This window comes from Rhinopithecus roxellana, chromosome 7, assembly GCF_007565055.1.
Source record: "Rhinopithecus roxellana isolate Shanxi Qingling chromosome 7, ASM756505v1, whole genome shotgun sequence".
Lineage (NCBI taxonomy): Eukaryota > Metazoa > Chordata > Mammalia > Primates > Cercopithecidae > Rhinopithecus > Rhinopithecus roxellana.
Window position 1 is genome coordinate 76593397 of NC_044555.1, and position 25976 is coordinate 76619372.

General features: G+C 42.8%; 1 protein-coding gene across 4 annotated transcripts; it reads left to right on the forward strand.

The window, feature by feature from the left end:
- Nucleotides 1-336: 336 nt before the first annotated feature.
- LOC104668988 (cytochrome c-type heme lyase) lies at nt 337-12053 on the forward strand. Of its 4 annotated transcripts, none has more exons than XM_010371805.2 (7): nt 337-556; nt 1031-1172; nt 3817-3968; nt 6263-6411; nt 7490-7609; nt 9871-9957; nt 10576-12053. In XM_010371805.2, exons 2-7 carry the CDS (start codon nt 1073-1075, stop codon nt 10772-10774), a joined length of 807 nt encoding a protein of 268 aa, XP_010370107.2. In that variant the 5' UTR covers nt 337-556; nt 1031-1072; the 3' UTR covers nt 10775-12053. The 4 variants fall into 4 exon arrangements, with proteins under 4 accessions (XP_010370107.2, XP_010370108.2, XP_010370110.2 ...); XM_010371806.2 differs by having other exon boundaries at nt 337-498; nt 10576-12052; XM_010371808.2 differs by having other exon boundaries at nt 338-395; nt 10576-12052.
- The last annotated feature ends 13923 nt before the right edge of the window (nt 12054-25976 follow it).

Genomic DNA, 25976 nt, shown 5'->3' on the forward strand with positions numbered 1-25976 from the left:
GGCATCTACTAATGTTTCTTGAATCATTGCTACAATTAAAACTGATGGGATAACATTAAAAAAACCAGAAATTTAAAAACTCCAAAGCACTCCCTCTGCCGCATAAAGCATACATAGTAGAGCTCTTCACTCTAGGGAAGCCTCTGTACCAGACAGCCTTACCTGCCACTGCCGGCATTTTGAAAAACGCTCCCGGCCTGCAGGGGCGGGGCCAGAGAGCGGCCCCCGCAGCAGCTACAGGCCGAGGCGACGAGGGGACGGAACCTGCTCTCCGTGACTGACGGAAAATACTACTCTTCAGCCCGCCTCCCGCGTGCCCGGAAGTCCCGCCTTCTGAAAAGGAAGTAGGGGTGCGTGAGAACGCCGGTGGTGACCGTGTCCACAGCGGTGACCCGGTGAGAGGAAGGCGGCGGCGGCGGGAAGTCACTGCTGCTGTGGGTTCGGGTTGGGGACTGAAGGCGGTACCGGCCTCTCGGAGCAGCCCGGGGGAGGGCTCAGGTGCAGAAGGGCAGGCTGGCCGCGGCCGGTTTGGTCTGGGGACCGCGGGCTGGAGCAGGTGGGCAAGCGCCGGGACGGTGTGGGGAAGACACTTGGCAGCTCCTCGACCTCTGGTGTCACTTCGTTTCTTCGAATTCCTATTCATGCGCCGCACCCTTCCCGGACCCCCAGCCCCTCGCTAAGGCTCTGGGGTCAGGGGTCAAGTCTGGGCTCAATGGGCCTCCCTTCCTCCACCCGGGTCACCACTCCTAGGAAACCCTCGCCCCACGCCCGCCTCAGGCCTGTACCTCCTGGCTGTGACGTGGCTTCTCAGCGACTGCCTCACCTCAGTCCCCAAATCCTCACTGCCTTAGATACGTGCCCCCAGAGGTTGGCCTAGGTTTCACAGTATTTCCCTAAGGGGGCGATATATTAAAGCTGTCCCTCGAAGTTAGTACCCTGCCTGGTAGATGCCCATGGGATGACAAAGAGGAGGAACAAGGGTTGACCAGATTAGGAGAGTCCAGAGACATTAATCTGTCTGTTTTGGCAGGTGGAAATTTAAAATTGTTTGGAGTCAACACTGTTTCCAGCCATGGGTTTGTCTCCATCTGCTCCTGCTGTTGCAGTTCAGGCCTCAAACACTTCAGCATCCCCACCTTCAGGATGTCCGATGCATGAAGGGAAAATGAAAGGTAACAGGCCCTTTGTCTAGAAAATGAAACAAAAGATAAGTCACGGCCGGGTGCGATGTTTCACGCCTGTGACAGCACTTTGGGAGGCCGAGGTGGGTGGATTGCTTGAGCTCAGAAGTTCGAGATCAGCCTGGGCAACATGGCAAAAACCTGCCTCTACAAAAAAATACAAACAGTAGCCAGACGTAGTGGTGGGTGCCTGTAGTACCAGCGACTCAGGAGGTTGAGGTGGGCAGGATCGCCTGGGAGGCCGAGGTTGCAGTGAGCCAAGATTGTGACACTGCACTCCGGCCTGGGTGACAGAGTGATACTGTCCTTAAAAAATTCTTGAAAGGCTCTAAAGGAAGAGGCAGTGTAGTATGCTGCTGAGGCTGGTAGGCATGGGAGTTAGGCACCCTGGGTCTGGTCCTTATTTTGCATCTTATTGAGGTTTGTGAGTCTAGACAAGTTAACTCTGTAAGCCGCAGTCTGTCATCTGTAAGATGAGTGTATAATAATATTTCACAAGCCTGTCATGATGATTGAGATAGTACATGAGAACATAGTGAGTACTCTAAACCAGCCCCAACTTCCCAAAGTTTACTTGTGCCTACATCAGTGGTTCTTAACTGGAGGGGGGCAATCCCCCCTTCCCACAGGGGACATTTGCCAATATCTGGAGGCATTTTTGGTTATCACAAGTGAGAGGAAAGTGAATAGAGGGCAGGAGTGCTCCTAAACATCCTACAATGTACAGAACAGCTCCCCAACAAAGAATCAGCTGGCCCCAAATATCAAGAGGGCCAAGGTTGAGAAACCTTGGTCTAGATCTAGCTGTCTTAATAAATAACCTTTGCTCCCATAGCCATTTCAGTATTCTTATATATAAAAGTAAGCCGTCACCTAATGGGCTTGCTGTCCATTCTTTAGATAAGAAAATGAAAATGGAAAAGCTGTCTTTCATTATTGATTGATGCAGGTCTACTTTAGATTGTTTGTATTAAAGTGTGGCTTGAATCAGTAAGTCGTGAAGGGCAGAAGCAACATGGTGTGCTTACTGAGTACTAATGCTTGCGCTGTTATTCATTTCTTCAGTCAGCCAGCCTATTCTGAGAGGTCACTGCCCATTCTGTACCAAGCACTGCTGGGTTTTGTTTGTTTCTGCACGAGAGAATAACATAAAAAATGGAGCTTCGCCTGATGGAGCTTACATTCTTATCTTCATAAGCTGTGTGGTCCGTTTTTTCCCTATTTTATAGTCTGGAAAACTAAGACTTGGAGTAACTGATGCTCCAAGTCACATAGTAAGTGGCAAAGCCAGCAAAAGTTCTGTGACCTTGGACAAGGACAGACAGTGTTCTTCTGGGGTTTCTTTGTACAGAAAGAATTGAGACAGATCAGCCAAAGCAGGTGTGCTGCTGTTCTGAGTGTCCTCAGGGAGATCCTAGAACCCTTTCTTTGGTTTTATTTCATTTGCTGTATATCTTTGAGAGCTGCCAGACTTATTACATTAATAAAGAATGTGGGTGTCTATAGGAGATCATAGGGGCTACTGGTTATATGATGTGAAAAATTGAAATGTTACTTTCTTTCTAACACCCAGCTGGGATCTATGACTTGAAAAGGATTGGTGCTTTCAGTGGTAGAGAAGAAAGGCATAGCAAGTCTTCACCCCTAAAGTGGGCAGTGGCACAGGGCACCAGGAAATGAGGGCTTGGGAGGAGAAGTGCAGGGAAGGAAGTGAAAGCAAACTCATCTTTTTAATGTGTATTATTGTAGTTATTGCTGCGGCCTGAGGCCAAGATTCCATTACATGAGCAGCTGTCTTCTGTGTCACAGCTCTCCAAGTGCCTGCTCATTCTCTGAATCAGTTTCCCAGTCTCCCACTAATTGGGATCAGCATCCTGGGTCTTTGGGCATAGCCCTTGCTATTGCTTATCTCATTAGGCTCAGACCTTCCCTTGTAATGGGCATCTTGATCCTGTATGGGTTGTGGAATGTTTTCTTTATTGTCTGCCTTTTCCTGTTAAACTCTTGCCGTTGACTGATGGGAATAGGCCCTAGGCCACGTGGTTTTCCTATGCCTTGTTTCAGTCTTGGGACAAAGCAGAGTGGCATTCAGATTTTTTTGCAGTAGCCTTTGTGATGTCTCCTCTGTTCATTTTCTTCTCCCATTCCTTGTACCTGAGATAATGCATTAGTAATGAAAGCCTGGATTGCAACTGTGTCCTGTTTGGGGCTGGACTTCTCTGGAACAAGTGAATGAAAAGTCAAGGAGACCCTGTGAAATGTGGCTGGTCCCCACTTAGGTTCCTCTAACAGCTCCCCAGCTGCTCCTTCAGCCAGGTTACTTAAACCATGGCATGGATAACACATGCTCTTGCAACTGCCAAGGTTTTTTGGCTTATTTTTGCTGGGGGTGTGATACAATTAGAGAATGGGTACTCATTTTTCTTTCAAAGGAAATGTAAATTTTTAGAACCTTCTCATCTTTAGGATTTTGGAATGTTAGCTAGTTCACTTCTTGGTAGATTTAAATGGAAGAAACCTGACTTTTCCTATGGTGGTAATCATTGCTCAGAAATTCAGCACTTTAATGCTTCAATTGAGAGAGCTAGATGTCCTGCCTTCATGATGACACCATTTTTATACTTGATTATTTCAGAGTGTCCAGTGAGTACAGAGCCATCTGGCCCAAACTGTGAGAAGAAAACATACTCTGTGCCTGCCCACCAGGAACGCGCCTATGAGTACGTGGAGTGTCCCATTAGGGGCACTGCGGCTGAGAATAAGGAGAACCTAGATCCTTCAAATCTGGTAATCCACACTCATCTTTTCTTTCTGGAGCTTTTTATGCAGAGTTGCTTGTACAGACTGCCAAGACAAGTTGCAGATGGCTAGGATGAATTCTTCTGTCCTTTGAAAACAGAGAAGTTAGATATTCCATCTATAGTGAAAATCTAGATGTGTTAGTAAGTGTAGTTTCAGGGAGTGCCTGGGGGAAAAAAAACAGAGTGATTATGAGCAGCCAGCATAGTTGTACTGGGAATAAGCCATACCAAATGAATATTTTCTTCTGGGAGAGTTGCTAGGTAGGTGGTAGATGGGAAATTCTGTAAGAACCATAGCTAGAGTTAATTAAGGTATCTTTGGTCTGGGGAAACTTTGTAGACACATTACATGATTGGGGAACTTCTTCAGGTACAATAGGGTGCCAGCCTGCACGAGTCATTAGGGTGGTTCACTGTTGTGTGACTGCCAGCAAATTTAATGCCATTGAGAAGTGAGGGCAAGGTAGATGTGACATCACTACATTTTGTGATGGACAGCGTCGGAGATTGTGGTCTAAAGTTTGCAGTCATGTTTTAACAGGAGGCTCAGGCATATACTTTAGAGGGCCACAGGATTATCAGGAGTAGAAATTTTAGCAAACCAGGCAGCATGTAAAGAAACTAGAAATATTTAGCCTGGAAAAGAAAGAGCGTGGGGGATACAATAGCAGCGTCCACCTCAGGAATCAACAAACTATGGCCCACTGCCTGTTTTTGAAAATAGAGTTTTGGACAATGCACCAAGATTATCTTGCACATAGGCCTTCAAATACTTGCACCAGAGGTCTTTGGCAAACTGCTTCTATAAAGGGCCAGGTAGTAAATATGTTTGGTTCTATGGGCCATAGGGTCTCTGTCACACTACTCAGTTCTGCTGCTGCTGCTTTCTCTGTAGCATGAAAGCAGCGACAGACAGCATTATCCGAAGCCCCTGGCAGACCACTGGCCTAGATGATCTCTAATAGGTGAGTGGTTCAGAACATGGGCCTTTTGGAATCTTACAGACCTAGACACTTACCCCATGGGATCATGATATGTAGTGAGAATATGAATAACAGCTAACTTTTCTTTTGGTCACTTTTTAAAAATTTTTTCATTCAAGGCTAGCCAACTGAAGCAGTGGGAGAGGAGAAGGAACGAAGAAATCTGTAACTGGTTGTGATCAATTAGTTGTAAACACCACTGTACTCAGACCAGCCTCTTTTGGTCACTTCTGTAGCATTTAAGCTAAGCACCCTACATTCTCCCCTTTAATCCTCATAACAACTCTGTGCGGCCAGTATTCTTAGTGTCCCCATTTCAGAGCTGAAGATACTGAGAGTGAAGGAGTCATTCACCCCACATCACCAGCTAGGAAGTGGCAGAGCCAAAACTGAATCCTTATCCACCTCAGACCCATGTTCTTAAACACACTGTGTTTAAGTGTGTTTAACATAATGCAGGTAGAATACTCTGCAGTGCCTACCACACATGGCCCTTCCTGCTGTCGGTATTGTAACTGAGGGCCTTGTTGTGATGGAGACTTTTAATTAATGTTTACTAGGAAATCCTTTATACTTCTAACACAGAAAGTTCAAGGCCACTCATTCCCAACCTTGGGTGATTTTGCCCCTCAGGCAAATATCCTGCTAAACATCCTACAGTACTTAGACCACCATAACTAAAAATTGTCCAGCTCCAAATGTCAATAGTGCCATGGATGAGAGACCCTGGCTAAGGCTAAGTGCTAGCATAACAGTATTGGTGACACATGTCTGGGAGAAGGGATTCTTCCCACCTTCTGACCTGGCAGTGTTGAGATGCAAAGACTCATCTGTAGTATATTTTGCCTAAGGGATGAAGCATAAGCAGAAACCTAAAAAATCTGAGAATATTTTTTTAAAAAAGCAGTGCTGTACATGTGTGCTATGAGACTTTTCCCCAAAGAGTGAGTAGTCATTTTTGAAAAGCCTGTCATAAAGATTTTAGAAATGCCTGAAGATCATGGCATTAGTTTCTACTTATTCCTTGGTGACATTACTTCTAAATTTGTTCAAAGGAGAAAGAGGCCAAAAATTTAACCACAGTGTTTACCATATTTGAGAACTTAATCAGTGAAGAAACACAATCTCAGTAATCTGACTCTTCAAAACAGTCAAATTATCTGAGAAGTCTAAAATTTTAATGTCACTGATTTAGTAAGTAATCTGTGCTTTCTGTGTGATGTATTGCTTTCCAGGAAGTAATTATATTGCCTTTTACTTTATATCCTATAAAAGCAAATCTGTTTATTTTATTTAGATGCCACCACCCAATCAAACACCAGCTCCAGATCAGCCATTTGTATTATCTACTGTCAGAGAAGAGTCATCCATTCCCAGAGCAGATTCAGAGAAAAAGTGGGTTTACCCTTCTGAGCAGATGTTCTGGAATGCAATGTTAAAGAAAGGGTGAGTGAACATATTATTTAAAATAAAAATTTGCTTGTCAGAATATCCAAGAGTTGTGTGCTGAAGAGATTTTTTACCTTCAAAACAATATAGTACATTTTAATGTATTAATCAGTTTATAATCACCTGATTTTTCACACCTGTCAGATTGTAAGTGCAAGGCCAGTGTATTACATCAGGGTTCTCGAGAAACAGAACCAATAGGATATGTGTAGGGGGGCAGGAGACAAGGAGGGCAGGAAGATATGTATTGTAGGGAATTGACTTACACAATTATGTAAAGCTGAGAAGTCCCAAGATCTGCAGTCAGCAAGCAGGAGACCCAGGAGAGCCAATGGCACACTTCTAGTCTGAAAGTCAGCAGTCTCAAGATGCAAGAAGAACTGATGTTTCAGTTTAAGTCCAAAGGCAGGAAAAGCCCAGTATCCCAACTCAAGCAGTCATGCAGAAGACCTTCCCTCTTACTCATGGAAGGGCCAGCTTTTTTGTCATTCAGGTCTGCACCTGATTGGATGTGACCCACCCATACGGAGTGGGGTGGGCAGTCTGCTTTACTTAGCCTACTGATTAGAATGTTACTCACATTCAAAAACACCCTCACAGACACAGCCAGCATAATGTTTGACCAAATGTCTGGGCATCCTGTGGCATAGTCAGGTTGACACATTAAAATTAACCATCAATAGGTTTTTTTTAAAAAAACTGAAAACACTTTTAGATAAAATGTTTAGAAAAAGTTAAGGGATCATTGATCAGTGGTACTATCTGAACAAGTGTCACCGTAAAAATAGATGATTCTGTAAGTCTGGTTTACTGTGACTCAGTAAAATGAGACTAAGGTGAACCTTTTATATTTGTTTTCAATGCTTCTGTAGTAGCTTTGGATTTATAGTGCTGCTCCATGATCATGGGTAAATCTTGAAAATGAGCCTTAGATCTGTTAAATTCAGAGAAAGTGAGCATTCTTAGTTCTTTCTCAAAGGGGAATGTTGAATAAATCATCTTACGAAAATATGTGGATTAACTTTATGGCATTATCAGGAACATTTGTCAAATTTTACCATATGTTCTTTCCTAGGTGGAAGTGGAAAGATGAGGATATCAGTCAGAAGGATATGTATAATATCATTAGAATTCACAATCAGAATAACGAGCAGGCTTGGAAGGAGATTTTGAAGTGGGAAGCCCTTCATGCTGCGTAAGTTATGTTTGAGATCTTAAAAACAAATCTTTCAAGCGTCTTTCTTATTTCATATCAGCTTTCTAGAGTTTTAACATTTTATTCAAATCATTTGTTATTCTAATAAAACATTTTATGTAGCAGGCATGGCTCAGTGACAATTGTTGCATGACAGGCCACCCTTCTTAGTTGAAAAATAGCAACCATTTTATTAGGCTTGTGGATTCAGTGGGTCTGGAGTACGCCAAGGACAGGGCAAGGATGGTTTGTCTCTGTTCCTTGATATCTGGGGCCTCAGCTGCGAAGACTCAGTGGTCAGGATGGCTTCCGAGCCATGGGCTAGAGTCTTCTGAAGGTCTGCTCGTTTACTTCTCTGGCAAGTGGTACTGGCTTTTGGCCAGAACACTTCCACATGGCCCCTGAATATGGCTGCTTCGGCTTCCTCCTATAATGGTGGCTAGGTTCCAATAGCTAGAGTTCCAGAAAGCATCAGGAGCCTGCCCAGATTCAAGGGGAAGGGACAGAGACCGTGCCTCAGCGGAAGGAGCATCACAGCCCTTCGAAAGCAGAGCATGTGGGAAGGGAGATGCTAAAATGCCATCTGCCCCAAGGGAGGTGGGAAAGACATTTTTGTTCCCTCAATAGCATTTATTTAATCCCCATTAGGACTAAACACAAAGAGATGTCAGAGTCCTTTTTCTCTGGGAGAATAGTTAAATGCAGCTGTTTGTGTTAAAGGAGACAGGGCTTCAGTCTGTTGATAGTAGTGGTTCTCACACTGGAGCGTGCATCAGGATCATGGGGAAGGTTTGTTAAAACCCAGCATGCTGGGCCCCACCACCAGGGTGTCTGACTTAGTCCGTTTCGGGTGGTGCCTAGACTGGGTGTATCTAGAGCATTGCATATGCTGCTGGTTTGAGCCAGGTTATGTCATAAACAGTGGTTTTAAATTCATTGCACAATGTGATTAATTTCTTGGCCAAAATCCACTTAATGATTTTTTAAGGTGTTTTGTTTGTTTTTAATATTTGCACTCTGAAGTTCATTGGTTGCACTCCCTGGCTGTCACTGACTGAGCCTCAGGCCTGGGGTGGGTTCATGTGAGAGGGGAACAACTGCGACCATGTTGCCCTCAGTAACCTCTGGCCTGAGAGGAGCCCCAAGTGTTTGCAGTGACCTACTTTGAAAGTGTGTTCTAATTAAGACCACCTGCTAATTACCTGTGTGATTATGGAGCAGAGAGAAGAGAGAAAAGGGAATATCAGTTTGTCAGTTTCAATTCCTTCTTCAGTTATCTTCTGTCAAAATTAAATAGACCTTTTAAAAACTCATGCTATGGTCTCCAGAAGAAAGTTTTGCCTAGATTGAGTTTACCTTTTTGCCTGTGACCCTCTTGAGATGTTAAGGAGTAGTTCCTAAAAGGAGAAGAAAAGTAACTCGTAAGTCCTCCAATAGAAGTCCTTTATACCTTGGAAATTTTTCTCCCTCCCACTTACTTAGATACCTATCTTGTTATCCATGGGAGCAGCTAACAATATAGGTGGCCTCCTGATTTGGCCACCACTCCCTCTGTCTTGGAAACAGCTGTCTGTCTAGCCTGTAGGTGGGCTGTGAACTCCACGAGGGCTGGGCTCAGAGGGTCTTCTTGGCACTGCTATACCCTGGTGCCCACAGAGGGCTGGCACCTAGAGAGTCCTCAGCAGGGGTCTGTGGGTAGAGGGAGTGCGTTTGCCGGCTAGGACTCTGCTACCCCTCATCTTATGTGTAGTTTTTAAGGAGCTGGTCCAACATTAATTACAATCCATTTCTAGGGATTAATCCATCATTTTCTTTTCTTCATAAAGGCTGTTCATTGGTTTGAAATGAAACAATAGAATTTTCTTGTTTGTCTGAAAAACCCCAGCTGCTGTGTGCCAAAGAGAAAGAAGCATGATGCACAATACTTGAGGCTGTTTTGTTTGTTTGTTTGTTTGTTTAATGTGCCTTTCCTCCTCCACCAAATGGAAAGGTCATGTGTCCTGACTCCTGCAGAGTGCAGTATAGATATCCAGAAGGAAGGGGAGGCAATGGAACGCACCCAGTCCAGAAGGAAAGAGAAACATTTTTAACAAATAGGCACTTGTTGTTTGAGTTATTTTAGAACTTACCTTTCTCTGTAAATGTTATATTATATGAAATGTATACAGGAAAAAAATGTATATTACTGAAAAATTAGAACATTATCTTTGTCAAAGAAAAGAAAATATTTTAACAGACTTTTCTTATTTGGGGAATTCTAGAGAGTGTCCTTGTGGTCCATCATTGATCCGGTTCGGAGGGAAAGCAAAAGAGTATTCACCAAGGGCACGAATTCGTTCCTGGATGGGGTGAGTGTCAGCGTAGAAGTGTTGTTTCACCATCTTCAGATCAAGGTCAACTTTCTCTTCACACCAAAACCAGTCTAAGAATTGCAGTGCCATCTTGCAAAACCTAATCCATATTCAGCTGTAGATTTCTTTCTCTCCCTGAGGTTTGTCCATTAATGGGCAGATTTATTAGGGTGTAGAAGATTGCTTCCTATTTATCATAGGGTTGAATGGAGTTATCGTCCATGTTCTTGGATCTGCCCTCTTACTCTTCCCATGATCTATTTCTTTGGGTTTATGCACTTAGCCATCCTCCCTTTCTTTTCTAGCATACTTGAGATTCTTTGCTCACACCTGCATTTCTGCAGTATCTCAGCTGACCTCCCTGGCTTAGGTCTCTTCCCCACTGACCTTATTCCTTTGTAGGCAGATGAGCTGCCATGTGATCTGGACTTATCACAGTTCTTCAGTGCCATCTTCCCTTAGTACTGTTCACTATGTGATGCTTTGAGTCTGACTTCCCCAGTTAGGTGTTTGGGAGCAGGTGTTTGCATGTGCTTCTTGAGCTTTCACATAGCTTAAACCGGGACTAAATGCAGTGCAAGCATTTTAACACTCAGTGGCATGTTTTTATTCCAGGTATGAGTTGCCTTTTGATAGGCATGATTGGATCATAAACCGTTGCGGGACAGAAGTTAGATATGTGATTGATTATTATGATGGTGGTGAAGTCAACAAGGACTACCAGTTCACCATCCTGGACGTCCGTCCTGCCTTAGATTCGCTTTCGGCAGTATGGGACAGAATGAAAGTCGCTTGGTGGCGTTGGACCTCGTAAAGCACTGTTTGAGATGGAAAAATATAAACTATTTTTTTTCTGAGAGATACATTAAACTATTTTCCCCAAATTGAATTGCACTCATGATGTAATGGGAACTTCAAGTGGGTAATCACACTTTTTCCTTCACTTAGTGAAGGATACTATGCACTGTTCACTTTTGAGTTGCATTGTACCGTGCAGTTTATAGCAGATCATTTTGTTTTCTTCCTACTTAGCTTAAGTGGGAAGCAGTCCCTCAGTTTTTCCTTTACCCGCAGTATTGCCTGTGTATTTCATCTCGAAAAGCCTGAACAACCTCTGAAAAAGAGCTCTTAAAAAGTGATGAAAGTTGCTTTTTTTCTTACTGTTTTCTCAGGAATACTCGAGAGATGTAAAGCCTGAGAGTCCATGGTGGTGCTCAAGAGCTTTCATCTGGCCAAATATTTTAACTAAAACTGTTCATTATAAATAAGAGGTGATTATACCTTTTTTTAAAAAAAGTTACCATTATTTCTAAAGCCCCATGGTATGATTGTGACCTTTAACAAAATGCAAAGTTGTACACTGTAAAGGTACTCAGCTAAATTCTCTCCAAATCTGATTTATATGAATTTCTTAGACTGGATAGAGTACTTTCAACTATACCTTCCTTTGGAACATACCTTTTACAAAATGTTCCCTTTAAATCCTGTTATTCTAATATGTAACTCTGCTCCCAACAAACAGGTCTCCTCATTGTCCCTGGTATTTCACAAGTTATCCCAACTTCGAATCTCATTGCTTCCTTTGCTGGCAGCCTCCACCTTTCCCCGAATCAGTTGGCCTAATCCAAACCTTGAAAGCCTGGCTTAAGTCCTACTATCAGTGATGGTCCCCCTCTAAAACATGGTTTTATATTTGGCTGAGTGTTAAAATTCACAAGATGAACCTTTTTTTCCCAGATGGAGAATGCTTCAACTCAGTCTAGATTTTGTTTGTTTTAAGGAAGCTCTAAGTTTGCCATTGAAACTTTTTGTACCACTAATCCATAAACTGGTTGTTCTAATTATAGCAGCATGTTACAAATGACTGCTGGTTTTTGTTTTTGTTTTTGTTTTTTAACTGCCTATACTGTTAAATCCTTTAATTTATCCTGAATGCTGTAATGTTGAATTAGTGGATGAAATTGGCAGTCTGTGGGTGATTAATTTGGTATGGATTTGTCAGTTGTGTGTGGAGTTTAAGAAATACAACAGCCATAAACTCTGCATTTCAAAATACTTGTATATTTGAAAATAAAGCTGATTAGTTCACAGGTTTTGAACATTTTTTGGAGTAATTTTCCACTTAACGATTGTTTCTTCAGACATATTATCTTTATAAAACCAATGCTTTATAGAGGAGTGATTTATAATCCAGCACACACATGTTTATTGCAGCACTGTTCACAATAGCAAAGACTTGGAACCAACCCAAATGCCCATCAATGATAGGCTGGATAAAAAAAATGTGGCACATATCACCATCTATGGTGATACTATGCAGCCATAAAAAGGATGAGTTCATGTCCTTTGCAGGGACATGGATGAAGCTGGAAACCATCATTCTCAGCAAACTAATACAAGAACAGAAAACCAAACACCGCATGCTCTCACTCATAAGTGGGGGTTGAACAAAGAGAATACGTGGACACGGAGGGGAACATCATACACTGGGGCCTGTCACGGGCTGGGGGGCGGTGCTAGGGGAGGGATAGCATAAGGAGAAATACCTAATATAGATGATGGGTTGATGGCTGCAGCAAACCACCATGGCACATGTATACCTATGTAACAAAACTGCACATTCTGCATATGTACCCCAGAACTTAAAGTATAATAATAATAAAGCAATGCTATAGTTTCCCTACTCCAAGCAGCCACTTTTTCATCTGCTTATCACTTTTTTTTTGAGATGGAGTCTCGCTCTGTTGCCCAGACTAAAAGATCAGTGGCACAATCTCAGCTCACTGCAACCTCCACCTCCCGAGTTCAAGTGATTCTCCTGCCTCAGCTTCCCGAGTAGCCAGGATTACAGGTGCACGCCACCACGCCCAGCTAATTTTTGTATTTTTAGTAGAGACGGAGCTTCACCATGTTGGTCAGTCTGGTCTTGAATGCCTGACCTCGTGATCTACCCACCTTGGCCTCCCAAAGGGCTGGGATTACAGGCGTGAGCCACCACACCTGGCCCTAATCACATATTTTTAAACTGTAGAGGAAAATAATTACTGTTGGCATTTTTGGGGGGGTCTTAAGTGCTATTGAATGAGTGTGGGATAAGACATTCTTATGAAAAACAAAACACTGTAACTGGAAACAAAAAAATTATGCCAAAGGTAGGATTCACCTGTTTTATAGGACTATGGTATTATTTAAGATAAACAAGCTTTAAACTCAAGCAAACTTGATGACAAGATCAATAGTTTTATACATCATTTTATCACTTCCAGAAAAAAACCATGGCTTCCTGGATTGTCAGAGCTGTTTTGTGTCTAGATTATGCTTGATTGGGTCCAGGGGTCAATACTGATAGGAATTTTCGTGTACAGCTTGAAACTCATTTAGGATATTCTCTGGAGTTTTAAACTAAGTCTTGTGTCTGTGGAAATAGCACTATTCAGAATCAGAACAAATTACTGAACATCAGGCTAAGTATTGGCAGACAAGCTGGGGCTACAAATGGATTGCATATTAACATTTAGTATTCCTATGAGTTCACTGGCTAACAAAATGTTTATGTCCCGTTTGTGCATCATATAAGGAATACAAAATTGCAAAAGGTATAACCCTGATATGGTTTGGCTGTGTCCCCACCCAGATCTCATCTTGAATTGTAATAATCCCCACGTGTCAAGGGCAGGGCAAGGTGGAGATAATTGAATCATGGGAGCAGTTTCCCGTATGCTAGTCTCCTGGTAGTGAATAAGGCTCAGGAGATCTGATGGTTCTTTAAATGGGAGTTCCCCTGCACAGGTTCTTTTGCCTGCTGCCACGTGAGACATCCCTTTGCTCTTCCTTTGCCTGCCGCCATGATTGTGAGGCCTCCCCAGCCATGTGGAACGGTGAGTCCATTAAGCCTCTTTCCTTTATAAATTACCCAGTCTTGGTCATGTCCTTATTAGCAGCATGAGAACAGACTAATACCCCTACTTGTAGGGAACTCACAATCTTATGGACAGTCTATAAATGAAATGGTGGTAAATGCTAGAACTCCAATTTAAGGAACACATTGTCGGAATACCCAGTGTGCAAGTTCACGTAAGTATTTTTGAATATATAGAGATGGTTATCAATTTCTTTACTGAGTCATCATTATGGTGTATCTTCTCCCAGAGATTGCTTCCTAGGGAAAGTGAAGCAATGCACATTTCCTGTCTCAGCTTTGCAGTGACTGTCAGAATTGTATGACCCGTCATTTGTGTCACCATAGGCTTGAGGCTGTGTGTGTGATGATTACAAATGTGTGTCCTGGAGGCAGAGTCCTTGCTCTATCCTTTAGTTGCTGTGTGATCTTAATGTCTCTGGGCCTTAGCTTTCTTGGCTATGAAACGAGAGTAATAGAACCGACTTACCAGAGTTGTTCTGCGGGTACTTTGAGGTGATGCCTAAAACCACTGACAACAGAGCCTGTGGGTGGAAATGTTCAGCAAATATTAGCTATCACCCCATGATCAATAACGGCAAGGAGAGAAATCAAAGTGCTGAGATGTAAATCTACGTCTCTCATCCTCTGGCCTTATTCCCCTCCCCCGCTCCTCCGCCGCCAGGAGAATCAGTTTAGAAGGGTAACAGCAGGCTCTAATCCCCATTTTGATCAATTTTAAGGATTACCAGGTGTTTGGGTGCTTGCGCTAAGAAAGCTCATGTTATTTAAAATCATCAAATGGAAAAAGAACAGGCTACAACCTTTGATCTTTCAAAAAATATCAGGGTAACAAATTAGGTACTTGATATGCAAGTCTCACTTGACAAAAATAAATATTATATTAAGACAGAGGCCCAGGCTGGAGTGCACTGGCATGATCTTGGCTCAATGCAACCTCTACTTCCTGGCTTCAAGCGATTCTCGTGCCTCAGCCTCCTGAGAAGCTGGGATTACAGGTGCCTACCACCACACCCGGCTAATTGTTTTGTATTTTTAGTAGAGATGGGGTTTCACCATGTTGGTCAGGCTGGTCTTGAACTTCTGACCTCAAGTGATCTGCCACCTTGGCCTCCCAAAGTTACTTGTGCTTCTTAATCTAAAATATAGCTCACTGTAATGTCCTTTGGATCACAAGGTTATCCCCCTCCATGAAAATGTATTACATATCCAGATTCAAAACTTATTACAAGGTTATGTTTAGTGCAAAGAAAAAGGTATCAAAAATTATTTCAAAAGCCATGTATGTTCCTTGTAACTTAAGGTAAACATTTTAAAAATTATATAATTTTGGGGGTATACAGTATATTAAAATGAAGCATATGAATTATGCCTTGCTACACTCATGACAAATAATGTCACATGTTTTCATTTATAAGTGGGAGCTAAATGATAACACAGGGGAACAGCACACACTGGGGCCTATTGAAGGGTGGAGGGTGGGAGGAGGGAGAGGCTTAGGAAAAACAGCTAATGGGTACTAGGCTTCATACCTGGGTGACAAAATAATCTGTACAACATGACACAAGTTTACCTATGTAACAAGTGTGCACATGTGTCCCTGAACTTAAAAATTAAAAAGAAAAACATTTACTGCTGCAGTAAAGATTGTCACTGTACCTTCAGTAAAATTTCATGCCATTGGTGTAAGTGGTAAAGTGTCTATTTCATGCTTGTGCGCTCTCTAGTTTGGAAGAAAAAGCTGACAACACTTTCTGCAAATGATTCAACCTGAGGTTTATATATCACATGGCAGGTATTCTATTGTTTTTGTGGAATCATACCAGATGCTGGAGCAAACATTATAGTTCCTAAGACTGGTTTAGGGAAATGAGGCATGTACATGTGCGTGCTATCTTGTATTTGTAATTAGCTTTTAGTTGATGCTTTTACATACCCAAGGTCATATGTGATAGGGGCACAGAAATAATACATCTTGAGTGGTGTAACAGGAATTGTGAGACAAGGCTTCACGATCATAGTCGAGTTAAGTCCTAAAGAACAATGAAAAATTACTATTTTGGAAGTTACTATTTTGGAGCTCTGTGCAGAATCATCATTTAAACACTTTGCTATTCCTTCTACATTTGTGATAACAATGCGACTAATTCCCATGCCCTTTCAATGGTTTGCTATAGAATATTATCAGGATGCTTTTGGCTTCCAGTAACTGAATCCCTGCTTGAACTCACAGCCAGAAGTGCAGAGGTTGGGTGTACACTTGGTTGATCCTGCTTCTCTGGACTCCCTTTCCTTCCATGTTCAATTTTAACTTCATCCATGTAGGGCTGATTCCTTTCATCAGCGTCAATGCTTCCTAGTTGCTTTGAGATCCTTGTTTATGGTCAGTAGATATGAGGTGGAGTGGGACCCAGCCATCTACCACAACCATAGGAAATAAGGTTTCTCTTCAGTCTAATTGGGTCAATTCAGCACTGGGCTTGTGTCCTACCACCCCTCCCATTTTAGTTATGTTCCCGTGGGTGCTTCATGGTTAGATTAGCTCAGACAAATCATCAGGAGGACATGTAATTGACCACAAGAGGATTCCTTCACTGCTGATTTAAAATCTCATTCTTAGTCATCATTTCATTAAGGTCTTTTTCCTTCATTTGAACCTTTAAAAAAATTTTTTTTCTGAGACAGGGCCTCACTGTAGTGCCCAGTCTGGGGTGCAATGGTGCAATCTTGACTCACTGTAGCCTCCACCTCCCAGGTTCAAGTAATTCTCCCATCTCAGCCTTCTTAGTAGCTGGGACCACAGGCACATGCCACCACACCCAGCTAATTTTTGTATTTTTTGTAAAGACAGCGTTTCACCATGTTTCCAAGGCTGGTCTTGAACTCCTGAACTCAAGTGATCTGCCTGCCTCAGCTTCCCAAAGTGCTGAGATTATAGGCTTAGGCTACCAAGTCCAGCCTGAGCCCTTTCCTTAGGCCAGGGTTTTAAATCTGGAGGTGGTGGCTAACGTAACGGCATAAAACAAGATTTGAGAGCTTTGTTTCTGCACTGATTCCCTGCGTTAAGCTGGGAGATTTGGGACAAGCCACCTTAAGTCTGTAAGTCTCAATTTCCTGAAATTATCTTAAAGACTCCTTCCATACCAAAATGTTTGTGTGTTTCATGTGGCCTCGTATTAGGATGGACTGAATTGTGTCATGTTTCAGGTTGAGAATCTTTAAGTTAAGGGAAAACAATGTGGTATGAAACCGTATTTCAAACTAGTTTTTACATAAACGACATCAGTAGACACACTCTTAAAAGACCTACACTTAAGCGAATTCCAAGTTAACCATTGCTTTCCTTTCCTTCTATAAAATGTGCTGGCTTGGAGACAATTCAAACATTCACCAGTTAGTAAATGGATAAACACATTTTGGTATATCCATGCAATGGAATATTGGAATATTATTCACCCATAAAAATAAATGAAGTACTGATAAATGCTACAATATGGATGAACCCTAAAAGCATTGTGCTCAAAGAGACCAGAAACAAAAGGCCACCTTTCATATGATTCAATTTATCTGAAACCCTCAGAATAGGCAAATTTATAGAGGCAGAAAGCAGTTTTGTGGTTGTCAGGGCTGATGGAGGAGGAATGGGGAGTGACTGCTAATGGACGTGGGAGTTTCTTTTGGGGGTGATAAAAAATGCTCTAAAATTGATGGCTGCACAACTCTGTGACTATACTAGAAACCATTGAACTGTGTACTTTAAATGAGTGAATTGTGTGGTTTGTAATTATAGCTGTTTTTAAAAATGAAAAAGGAAGAAAAACGTGCTGGTTGATCCCTACAGCTAGCAGGTCCCCACTCTGCTCTTCTTAGTTGAGCAGTCAGCTTAGCATGAGCCAGTAACGTAATTATTTTAATTAACCAAAACAACAGACAATGCAATGTAAATGCATAAGCCAGGTATATAAAGACTAATGAATGATGAGGAAGGGTTTAAAGGAGAATCCCAAAAAATGTTGCTTTGAAACTGGAAGGGGTTTGGAAAATGTCATAAAAATCAGAATAATTCTTCGCTCACTGCTTTGCAGTCGTTTCTTAAATTTGCTGTTAAAAAAAGCAAGCAAACAAACAAAATCCCTGGAACTGGAAGAGCTGATGCACTGTGGATGTGGTTCATCCACCGTGCATCAGTAAGAAGGATGAAGTGGCACTGCTGACCCACCGCACCCAGAGATACAAAAGGCCTTGGCTCTATGTTGAAAGATTAGCAAATGATGTACCTTTATGCTTTCAGGTAAAATGTAACGTGATCATTTTATGATTTCTAGTTTCAGCTGGATTTTTTTTTTAAAGTATGATTTGACATTGTTCAGGCTAAGCATTGCCTTAGAACAACATTTTGGATCTTGCTGCCTTTCTCCTTGTACCCCTCTCCCTTTTGTCCTTTCCCCAGCAAGATGCTTTTCAAGCTTTTGTGGTACTGTGTATCAGAATCCCCTAGAGGGCTTGTTAAAACGCAGATGGCTGGGCCCCCACCCAGAATTCCTGATCCTGTAGGCCTGGGGCAGGCTGAGAATTCTCGCTTCTAACGAGCTCCCAGGAGATGCTGATGCTGCTGGGCCAGGGGGACCGATTTGAGCTTCACTTTCCTCTGGCATCTTTTGAATCCTTTGAGCTTCCACCCACCCTCATCTTTGTGATGCATTTCCAGTTGCCTCATAGTCACATAGCCATGGGTCAAAGTTCCCGTGCAGAAGATGCGAAAGCAAATCTTAAGTGTAAATACCACTTCCCCAATTTTGCTTATTTTCTATTTCTTCTTTAAAGCTTCTGCTCCCCTCACTTCTGAATGTTGCCTGATTACATCTTTGTTTTGCTTTAATAATGAAAAGCTTTCCTGTGAAAGTTCATTTCTTCACATGACTTCTGTAGGTGATGGTAGTGGGGGCAGGAAGATAATGGGGTAAAGACAACAGCCTCCCAGACTGGGTAACAGAAGGTCCCACTTATAGTGTGTGCTGCTTCTATGAGAATTGTGGTCTCAAAAGGAAAACGCTTTCTTGGTAGCACTCACTGGAGCAGGAGAGGTGCTCTGGGTGATTCCTGCTACTTGACCTTTGCTCAACACATTAGTTTGCTGTGGCTGCCATAACAAAGTGCCATATATGTAGTGGCATAAGCAACAGAAATTTATTCTCTCACAGTTCTTGAGGACAGAAGTCCAAGATCAAGGTGTCAGCAGGGCCATGCTCCCTCTGAAGGCTCTAGGGAAGGATCTGTTCCAGGCCTGTTTCCCAGCTTCTGGGAGTTCTTTCGAATGGGGTAGCATAACTCCAATCTTTATATGATTTCCGTGTGTGTGTGTGTGTGTGTGTGTGTGTGTGTGTGTGTGTGTGTGTGTGTGTTTCTGTGCCCCAACATCCCCTTGATTTTTAGGACACCAGCCATATTGGATTAGGGCCCACCGTAATGACCTCATCTTAACTTGATCATCTGCAAAGACTCAATTTCCAAACAAGATCACATTCACAAGTACTGGGGGCTAGGACTTCCACATCTTTGGGGGGAACACAATTCAACCCTTAACACTCACATTTTCAGAATGACTGTGAAGAAATTCATCCAGGGTCAGGCCAGCTCATTTATCTGGTGCCTGTCACTGCTGAATTGCTCCACTTGTGCTCACTCGCACACTTTGCTGGGCCATGACATTGCAAACCAGTGTGGTTTGGCCCCTGTATTGGCAAAAGGGTGAACCCAGAAGGCTTCACCCTTTTGCAAAGCTCAGTGTGCTCCTGGCCCTTCCACAGAGTGCGTAACCAGCTCATGCATACCTCTGATGGAAGTCTCTTGGTAAGAGAAGAGGGGCAGGGCAAGATAATCGTCTGATCCCCTGCAAAGCATCAGGAATGAAAAAGAGCCAGGTGGCTCATCTGTCCCAGTGTTCCTTTCATGATTGACTTTCCCAAGCAGATCCTGGGCCCAGACCCTTGGTGTCTGACCAAGTAAAGTGATTTGACTAGAAGAAGGCACTGAACACTGACCCTCTATGTTTCTTTCCTGCAGGAAAAAGCCTGTTTCTAATCCCTTCTCTAATTCATTTACCTTATAAGGAAATGAAGTCATCTCCTCTGTGCAGAAACAAGAAACAGCTTTGGCCTTCCCCTACTGGACATTTGAGGGTTCTGTTCTCCTTTTCATTCATTGCCCAGCATTACATTTGATCTTGGAACTAAGCGAATGGCTTAGTCTGTTAGGGCTGGTATAACAAAACACCATAAACTGGATGGCTCATAAGCAACAGAAATGTGTTTCTCACATTTCTGGAGGCTGAAAGTCCAAGGTCAAAGCACTGACAGATTTGGTGCCTGGTGAGGGCTTCCTAGTTCATAGACGGCACCTTTTCACTGAGTCCTCACATGGCAGAAGGGGCGAAGGAGCTGGAGCCTCTTTTAAAGAGCATTAATCCCATTCACGAGGGCTCTACTCTCATGACCTCATCACCTCCCAGAGTTCCCACGTCCTAATACCATCACCCTGGGGGTTAGGTTTCAATATATGGATTTTGAGGGGACACCAACATTCAGACTCTAGCAGTAAGAGAAGCACACACTAAAAGATAATGCCAGAGAAACAGTGACTCAGAAATAAAAATACAAAAAAAATGATGGCAGAAATAGAAACACAGGAAGAAGAAAAGTATGGAAGGAAATAAGTGGAATGGGTTTTGCATATCATAAACATTGCTCATACTCCCTGGGATGGAGCAAGGTACAGTTTTACCTTATTTTGCATTTTGGAATTATGTTCAGATGGAAAAGAGCTCTGTGGAGGAGTTAGGAACTTCGTAAAATGGCCTCAGGCAAAAGGCCCTTTAACCTCCTTGGACCTCAGGTGGTTCACCTGTACTATGAGGAGCTTCCTGTTCTTAAACTGGGTCCTTCTCTTTATCTAGCAAAGAATGTGACCAGATCTGCCTATGTCATTTGCAAGTTCAAGTGAAAAATGAAAACGTGGGGCCGCTTGTTCAAAAGTATGAAAATTCCAAGAAGTCATTGACAGAGCATTCAAATAAGTGCTGGGCTCTTCCAAGCATGGGGTCCTCTGCGACTACAAAGGAAGTCAGCCCTAATTGTGACCATACCATCCCTGATTTCTGCCAAGTTCTTTCTAAGGTGTGTGCTCCACTTCCAGAGACTGACTTTCTTGTTTGGGGTTTAACTTCAAAATCCAAGCAGCATTTTGTGCTATGGTCATTTCTCTGACTTTTCACCCTGGGACAGACAGATTGATGGATGGATGGATGGTTGGTTGGTTGGATGGATGGATGGATGGATTGATTTATCTATTGATAAATTTATGCAACAATTTATGGTTTGACTACCAGACACCAGCCACTGGCACATTTATGGATGTGTGGGACTTGACAGCATCTGCTGACCTTCTCGTAGTACAGTTTACAAGAGTGACCATTTTGTTAGCTGAGATATCTTTGAAGGCAGATTTGGACTTGTCTTATCTGTCTTTCTAATGGGCTTGGAAGCCAGTAGGCCACTGGTAAATATTGACTAGATAAGTTATTGGATGAATCCATCAACCCACCAATTGACCTAATAAAGTCATTGCATGGCTATTATAGCTGTATGAACCAAAGGAAAATGTAAAGATAATGCTAAACTAAAAGTAAGTGCAAGACGTCAAATTAATAAACATGTAAATTGAATATTCTTAAGTATAATTCAACCAGGAGAGTTCAATGACTAAATCACACCCATTTTTCCCTGTGGTTTTGCTATCCAAAACTTTTCAAAAATAAAACCCTCTTTAGACCTTTTTAAATTTTAGCTTTAATTTCCCTTACTTCAGTAGGAAATGGGCAGGGAACCCAGAGCCCTTCAGTGCTCCCCTGAAGCTGTGGATCATCCCAGAGGCAGGAGCCCTCCCCAGGGGATGGTCGAGCTGAGCCCTCTTCTTTATGAGTGATACCCAGAGGCTCCAATAAGTAACAACAGAGCTTTGTTCATAGACTCTGCATTATACAAACAGGAGGTGGCACAGTTGGATGGCCTGTGACCAAATCCTGGTTCTGCACCTTCTAGATGTATGGCTTTGGGCAACTCATTTAATGTCACTCTGAGCCAATTGTGCCCTCTGGAAGATGAGGGGGTTAAATGAGTGAAAGTGCATAAAATACTGAGACTAGAGCAGAAGTTGTTAATAAATGTTAGTTATTACTACTGCATTTCACAGCAAGCTTCCCAATTTTTGTTTCTAAAATGGCCTCACATAGGACATGAATTACACTGCCATTTGTTGCATATTTGTTATGTGGCTAGCGCTGTTCTAGGTATTGTTTCATATAACCCTCAGAAGAATCCTGGGAGTTTGGTGTTTTTCTGCTCCAACTATTCTGAGAAAATGGAGAGTCGGCAGATTAAAGCAACTTTCCTGAGGTCACCCAGCTGATAAATGGGAAAGCCAGGAATCAAACTTTGTTGTCTTGGATGCTGAGGCCCATATCTTGAAACATCCTTGTCTTTTTGATCACTATTTCCATCTATTGCATGCTTACTAGGGAGCATAGAACTATACATTTACTTACATCATTTACCATTCAAATTTTCATCTTAAGAATGGAAAGCCACCCACTTCCTCTGTCCCATACAGCACAGAGCTGAGGTGGTACATCTCTGCAGGGGAGTGCTGGTTGAGAGACCATGTCTCTGTGCTTGCTATCAGCTTCTCCTGAGACTGTCTCCTCCTTTCTTCAGAAACCTATTTTTATTTGGAAAATATATCACTATCTCTGCATTTGCCAGGTGGATTACTGGATGAATCTACCAATATTGGATGAATACAAGTTGACAGACATGTATTTTTCCTCTACTACACGATAAGCTGCTTGGTCATATTTACATGCATACATTCAGCAAAACTTTATCAAATGCCAACTGTTTGTCAGGTACCCCAGTCCTGAGGGCACAGAAAAGAAATACATGGTCCCCACCCTCAGGGACAGAGAGGAAACAACCTCCAGATTAAAGAATAAGACAGCAACTGTAATGCACAGCAATGCTTGCTCACACTGCCACGTGGCAAAGGGCCAGAAAAAACTGTGTTGAATCATGTTTGTGGGAAGGGAAGGTTTGAGCTGATTTTGCAAGGAAAATAACTTCCAATTGAACAGGAAAAGCAGGGAGGAGCATTCGATACCCTTGGAACAAAAATGCAAAAGTGTGCTGTGCACATGGGAATGAGGTTTTCTGTACATGGCCAGAGTATGGGGTGTCATGCTGGGGAGAGATACGAGGCGGAGGTAGATGAGACCAGATCGCGGAGTATGTTGATGTTATGGTGGGGTATGGACTTTGTTCTGTATATCCGGGAGCAGGAGGACATCAATAGTTTTTCAGCGGTGATGGGCCTCTGACACAATGTGCGCTTCAGAACTATAAACTGTGGCAGTATGGAGGAGGGGTGGGAGGCCAGAGATGGAAGGGCCCAGTCTGAGTGGGGTGGACAAACAGTAAACACGTGCACAGTAGGACAACAAGAGGGGGATCCCAGGCCAGGCTGCCAGTGAGGAGCAGGAAGCAGTGCTCTGCATAAATATGGGAGTGGTGGCTGGTGAGAACGTGGCTCACTGGTCCTTCAGGATGATTGAGGCCTCCAGGGACATTCAGTGAGAATGTCAAGCAGGTCATTGGGGAATGGGTAGGGTATTAAGGTCAGAGATTAGGGTTGCCAGATTTAGCAAATAGGTGCTAGGTTCAACTTGATTGTCAGATAAACGACGAATCCCTTTTTAATGTATGTCCCATGCAATATGTGTGATAAAGAATTTTTTGAGCATAATTATGTCTCAGGTATTGCATGGGAATACTGATACTACTACATGATCAGTTGTTTATCTGACATTCAAATTGAATTGGGTGTCCTGTATCTTATTTGGCTACCCTACTTGAGAGATGCCAAGGTCAAGTGTCCTGGATCCCCCATGCCACCTTTCCCTACCCTGCCAAGTCATAGAATGGCCTGTGTCCCAGACATGGGAATTCTTTCTTTTTTCCTAAACTAGGACCATTCCTGGGGAAACTGGGATGAGTTGGTCACCCTAAGCTGAAAAGATATTGGTTGAATTGAACTTTGAGATGCTTCTGGTCCTTTTGCGACCTCTTGGGGGCCTCCAGTTGGAGCTGACACTGGATGTGCCTTGGTGAGTTGGGGGTCACACCAGTTCAGGGGTGAGCATCCCAGAAACCACGGTGTGCCGTTTGCCATCTCCATGACACCATCTGTCACCTTGACTGTGCCAAAGAAGAATTCCAACTTTTGTCGGAATTTTCCCTTGGTTTGCATTTTATTTTTCTCTTGAAGAACATTTGCTACTGATTTAGTCCTGTTTTAAAATTCTGCTCAGTTGAGATGTCCTGTTTTAACCTCTGTGTAACTCTTCTTCAGTCATTTCCTTTCTTCTCAGTTCAGTATAATCTACCTCCCGCAGTTTGCTTATCAGACTGACATACCCCACAGGCCTGGACTTTGTTCTGACGTCCCTTTATATTTAATCCCAATGCTGTTTCTCTGCCAAGCAGATGTGTATTAAAATGTGCATAAGAAAAGAAGCAAGCTGGGTTTATTTAGAAATTTCCTCAATTTGCACAAACTCCATTGGTATAAGAAGGTTTTTTTTTTCTATAAAAACCCACAACAAACATATGGTAATAGCTACTTAGATGGATCAAGACAAATTCATATTTGGCTATTTCTGCCATCCCCATTCTGGCCCCTTTGCCAGAGACACAAAAACAATGGTTCATATTGTTTCAATGTCAATGTCAGAGTATTCATAGATGGAGAAACATATGTGACACACTGAAGCTTTTTTCATGCTTGTTGAAGCTCTCTGTTCATGGGGAATGAGTGACTTGAACAGCCTTTTAAAGGGGTTTTGGCCAGCTTGAAAGAGTTTTTTATTTTTTTCTTGTTAGGTATTATATCATTTATACAGTATTAGAAAGGGTAATTTCCCTCAGGTCTTTGGGTTTTATGTATTTTTTTAAAAACTGCTTATTTTCAATATGATAAAGGCATTTAAGAAACAAGGCCGGGCATGGTGACTCATGCCTGTAATCCCAACACTTTGGGAGGCCGAGGCAGGTGGATCACCTCAGGTCAGGAGTTTGAGACCAGCCTGGCCAACATGAGGAAACCCTATCTCTACTAAAAATACAAAAATTAGCCGGGCGTGGTGTTGTGTGCCTGTAATCCCAGCTACTCAGGAGGCTGAGGCAGGAGAATCGCTGGAGCCCAGGAGGCAGAAGTTGCATTGAGCACAGATCATAGCACTACGTGACAGAGCAAGACTCCATCTCAGGAAAGAAAAAAAAAAAAAGAAGCTGTAACTCACTAAGCTAAAGATACGGCCCCTAGGCTTAAACGTACAAAGAGAGGGAGAGTGACTATTGAGATACATGTAAAAGATATTGTGAGTCCTGTTTTCTGGACTGCTTATTTTAGATCTATTAACAGATGGACACACTTTTCATGACCTTTTCTGACATAGGCATCAACTTCAGGGCCATTTGATCTGGATGTTTTAAAAAAAATAGGACTACTCTAGCAAGAACGTGGTAGAAAGAGAGTCCCATTTATCAGGCCATCCAATCTAGGAAGGAGGGAAAGAGCCGATCAGATCAGGGTCAAATTCAAAGCCAGGGAAGTAGCATCAGCAGGAGTAGGATGAGAGTAGGTGGCACAGAAAAGCCACCTGTGATCCACAACCAAGCAGCATTTCCTCTGGATCTTGTTGACAACTTTTGGCTGAGTGTGGGCAGTCAGGAAGAACCAGAGGTCTGCAGGCAAATCCTCCCTGAGTCCCAGCCAGTAGTGGAAGTGCTGGACCTGATGGCAGAGCCTGAAGCTATCTCAAACCATTCCCCAAATAAGAAATATCACATGCCACTTCTAGCTTTTATTATTTCGGCCCTGAAGCAAATTAGGCATCTAAGGCCCATAGAGCAGGTGTAACTTAACAGGAATTACGTTGGGCAACAGCTGCCCAACACAGTTCAGGAAACTCCGGAAACCTGAATTTCAG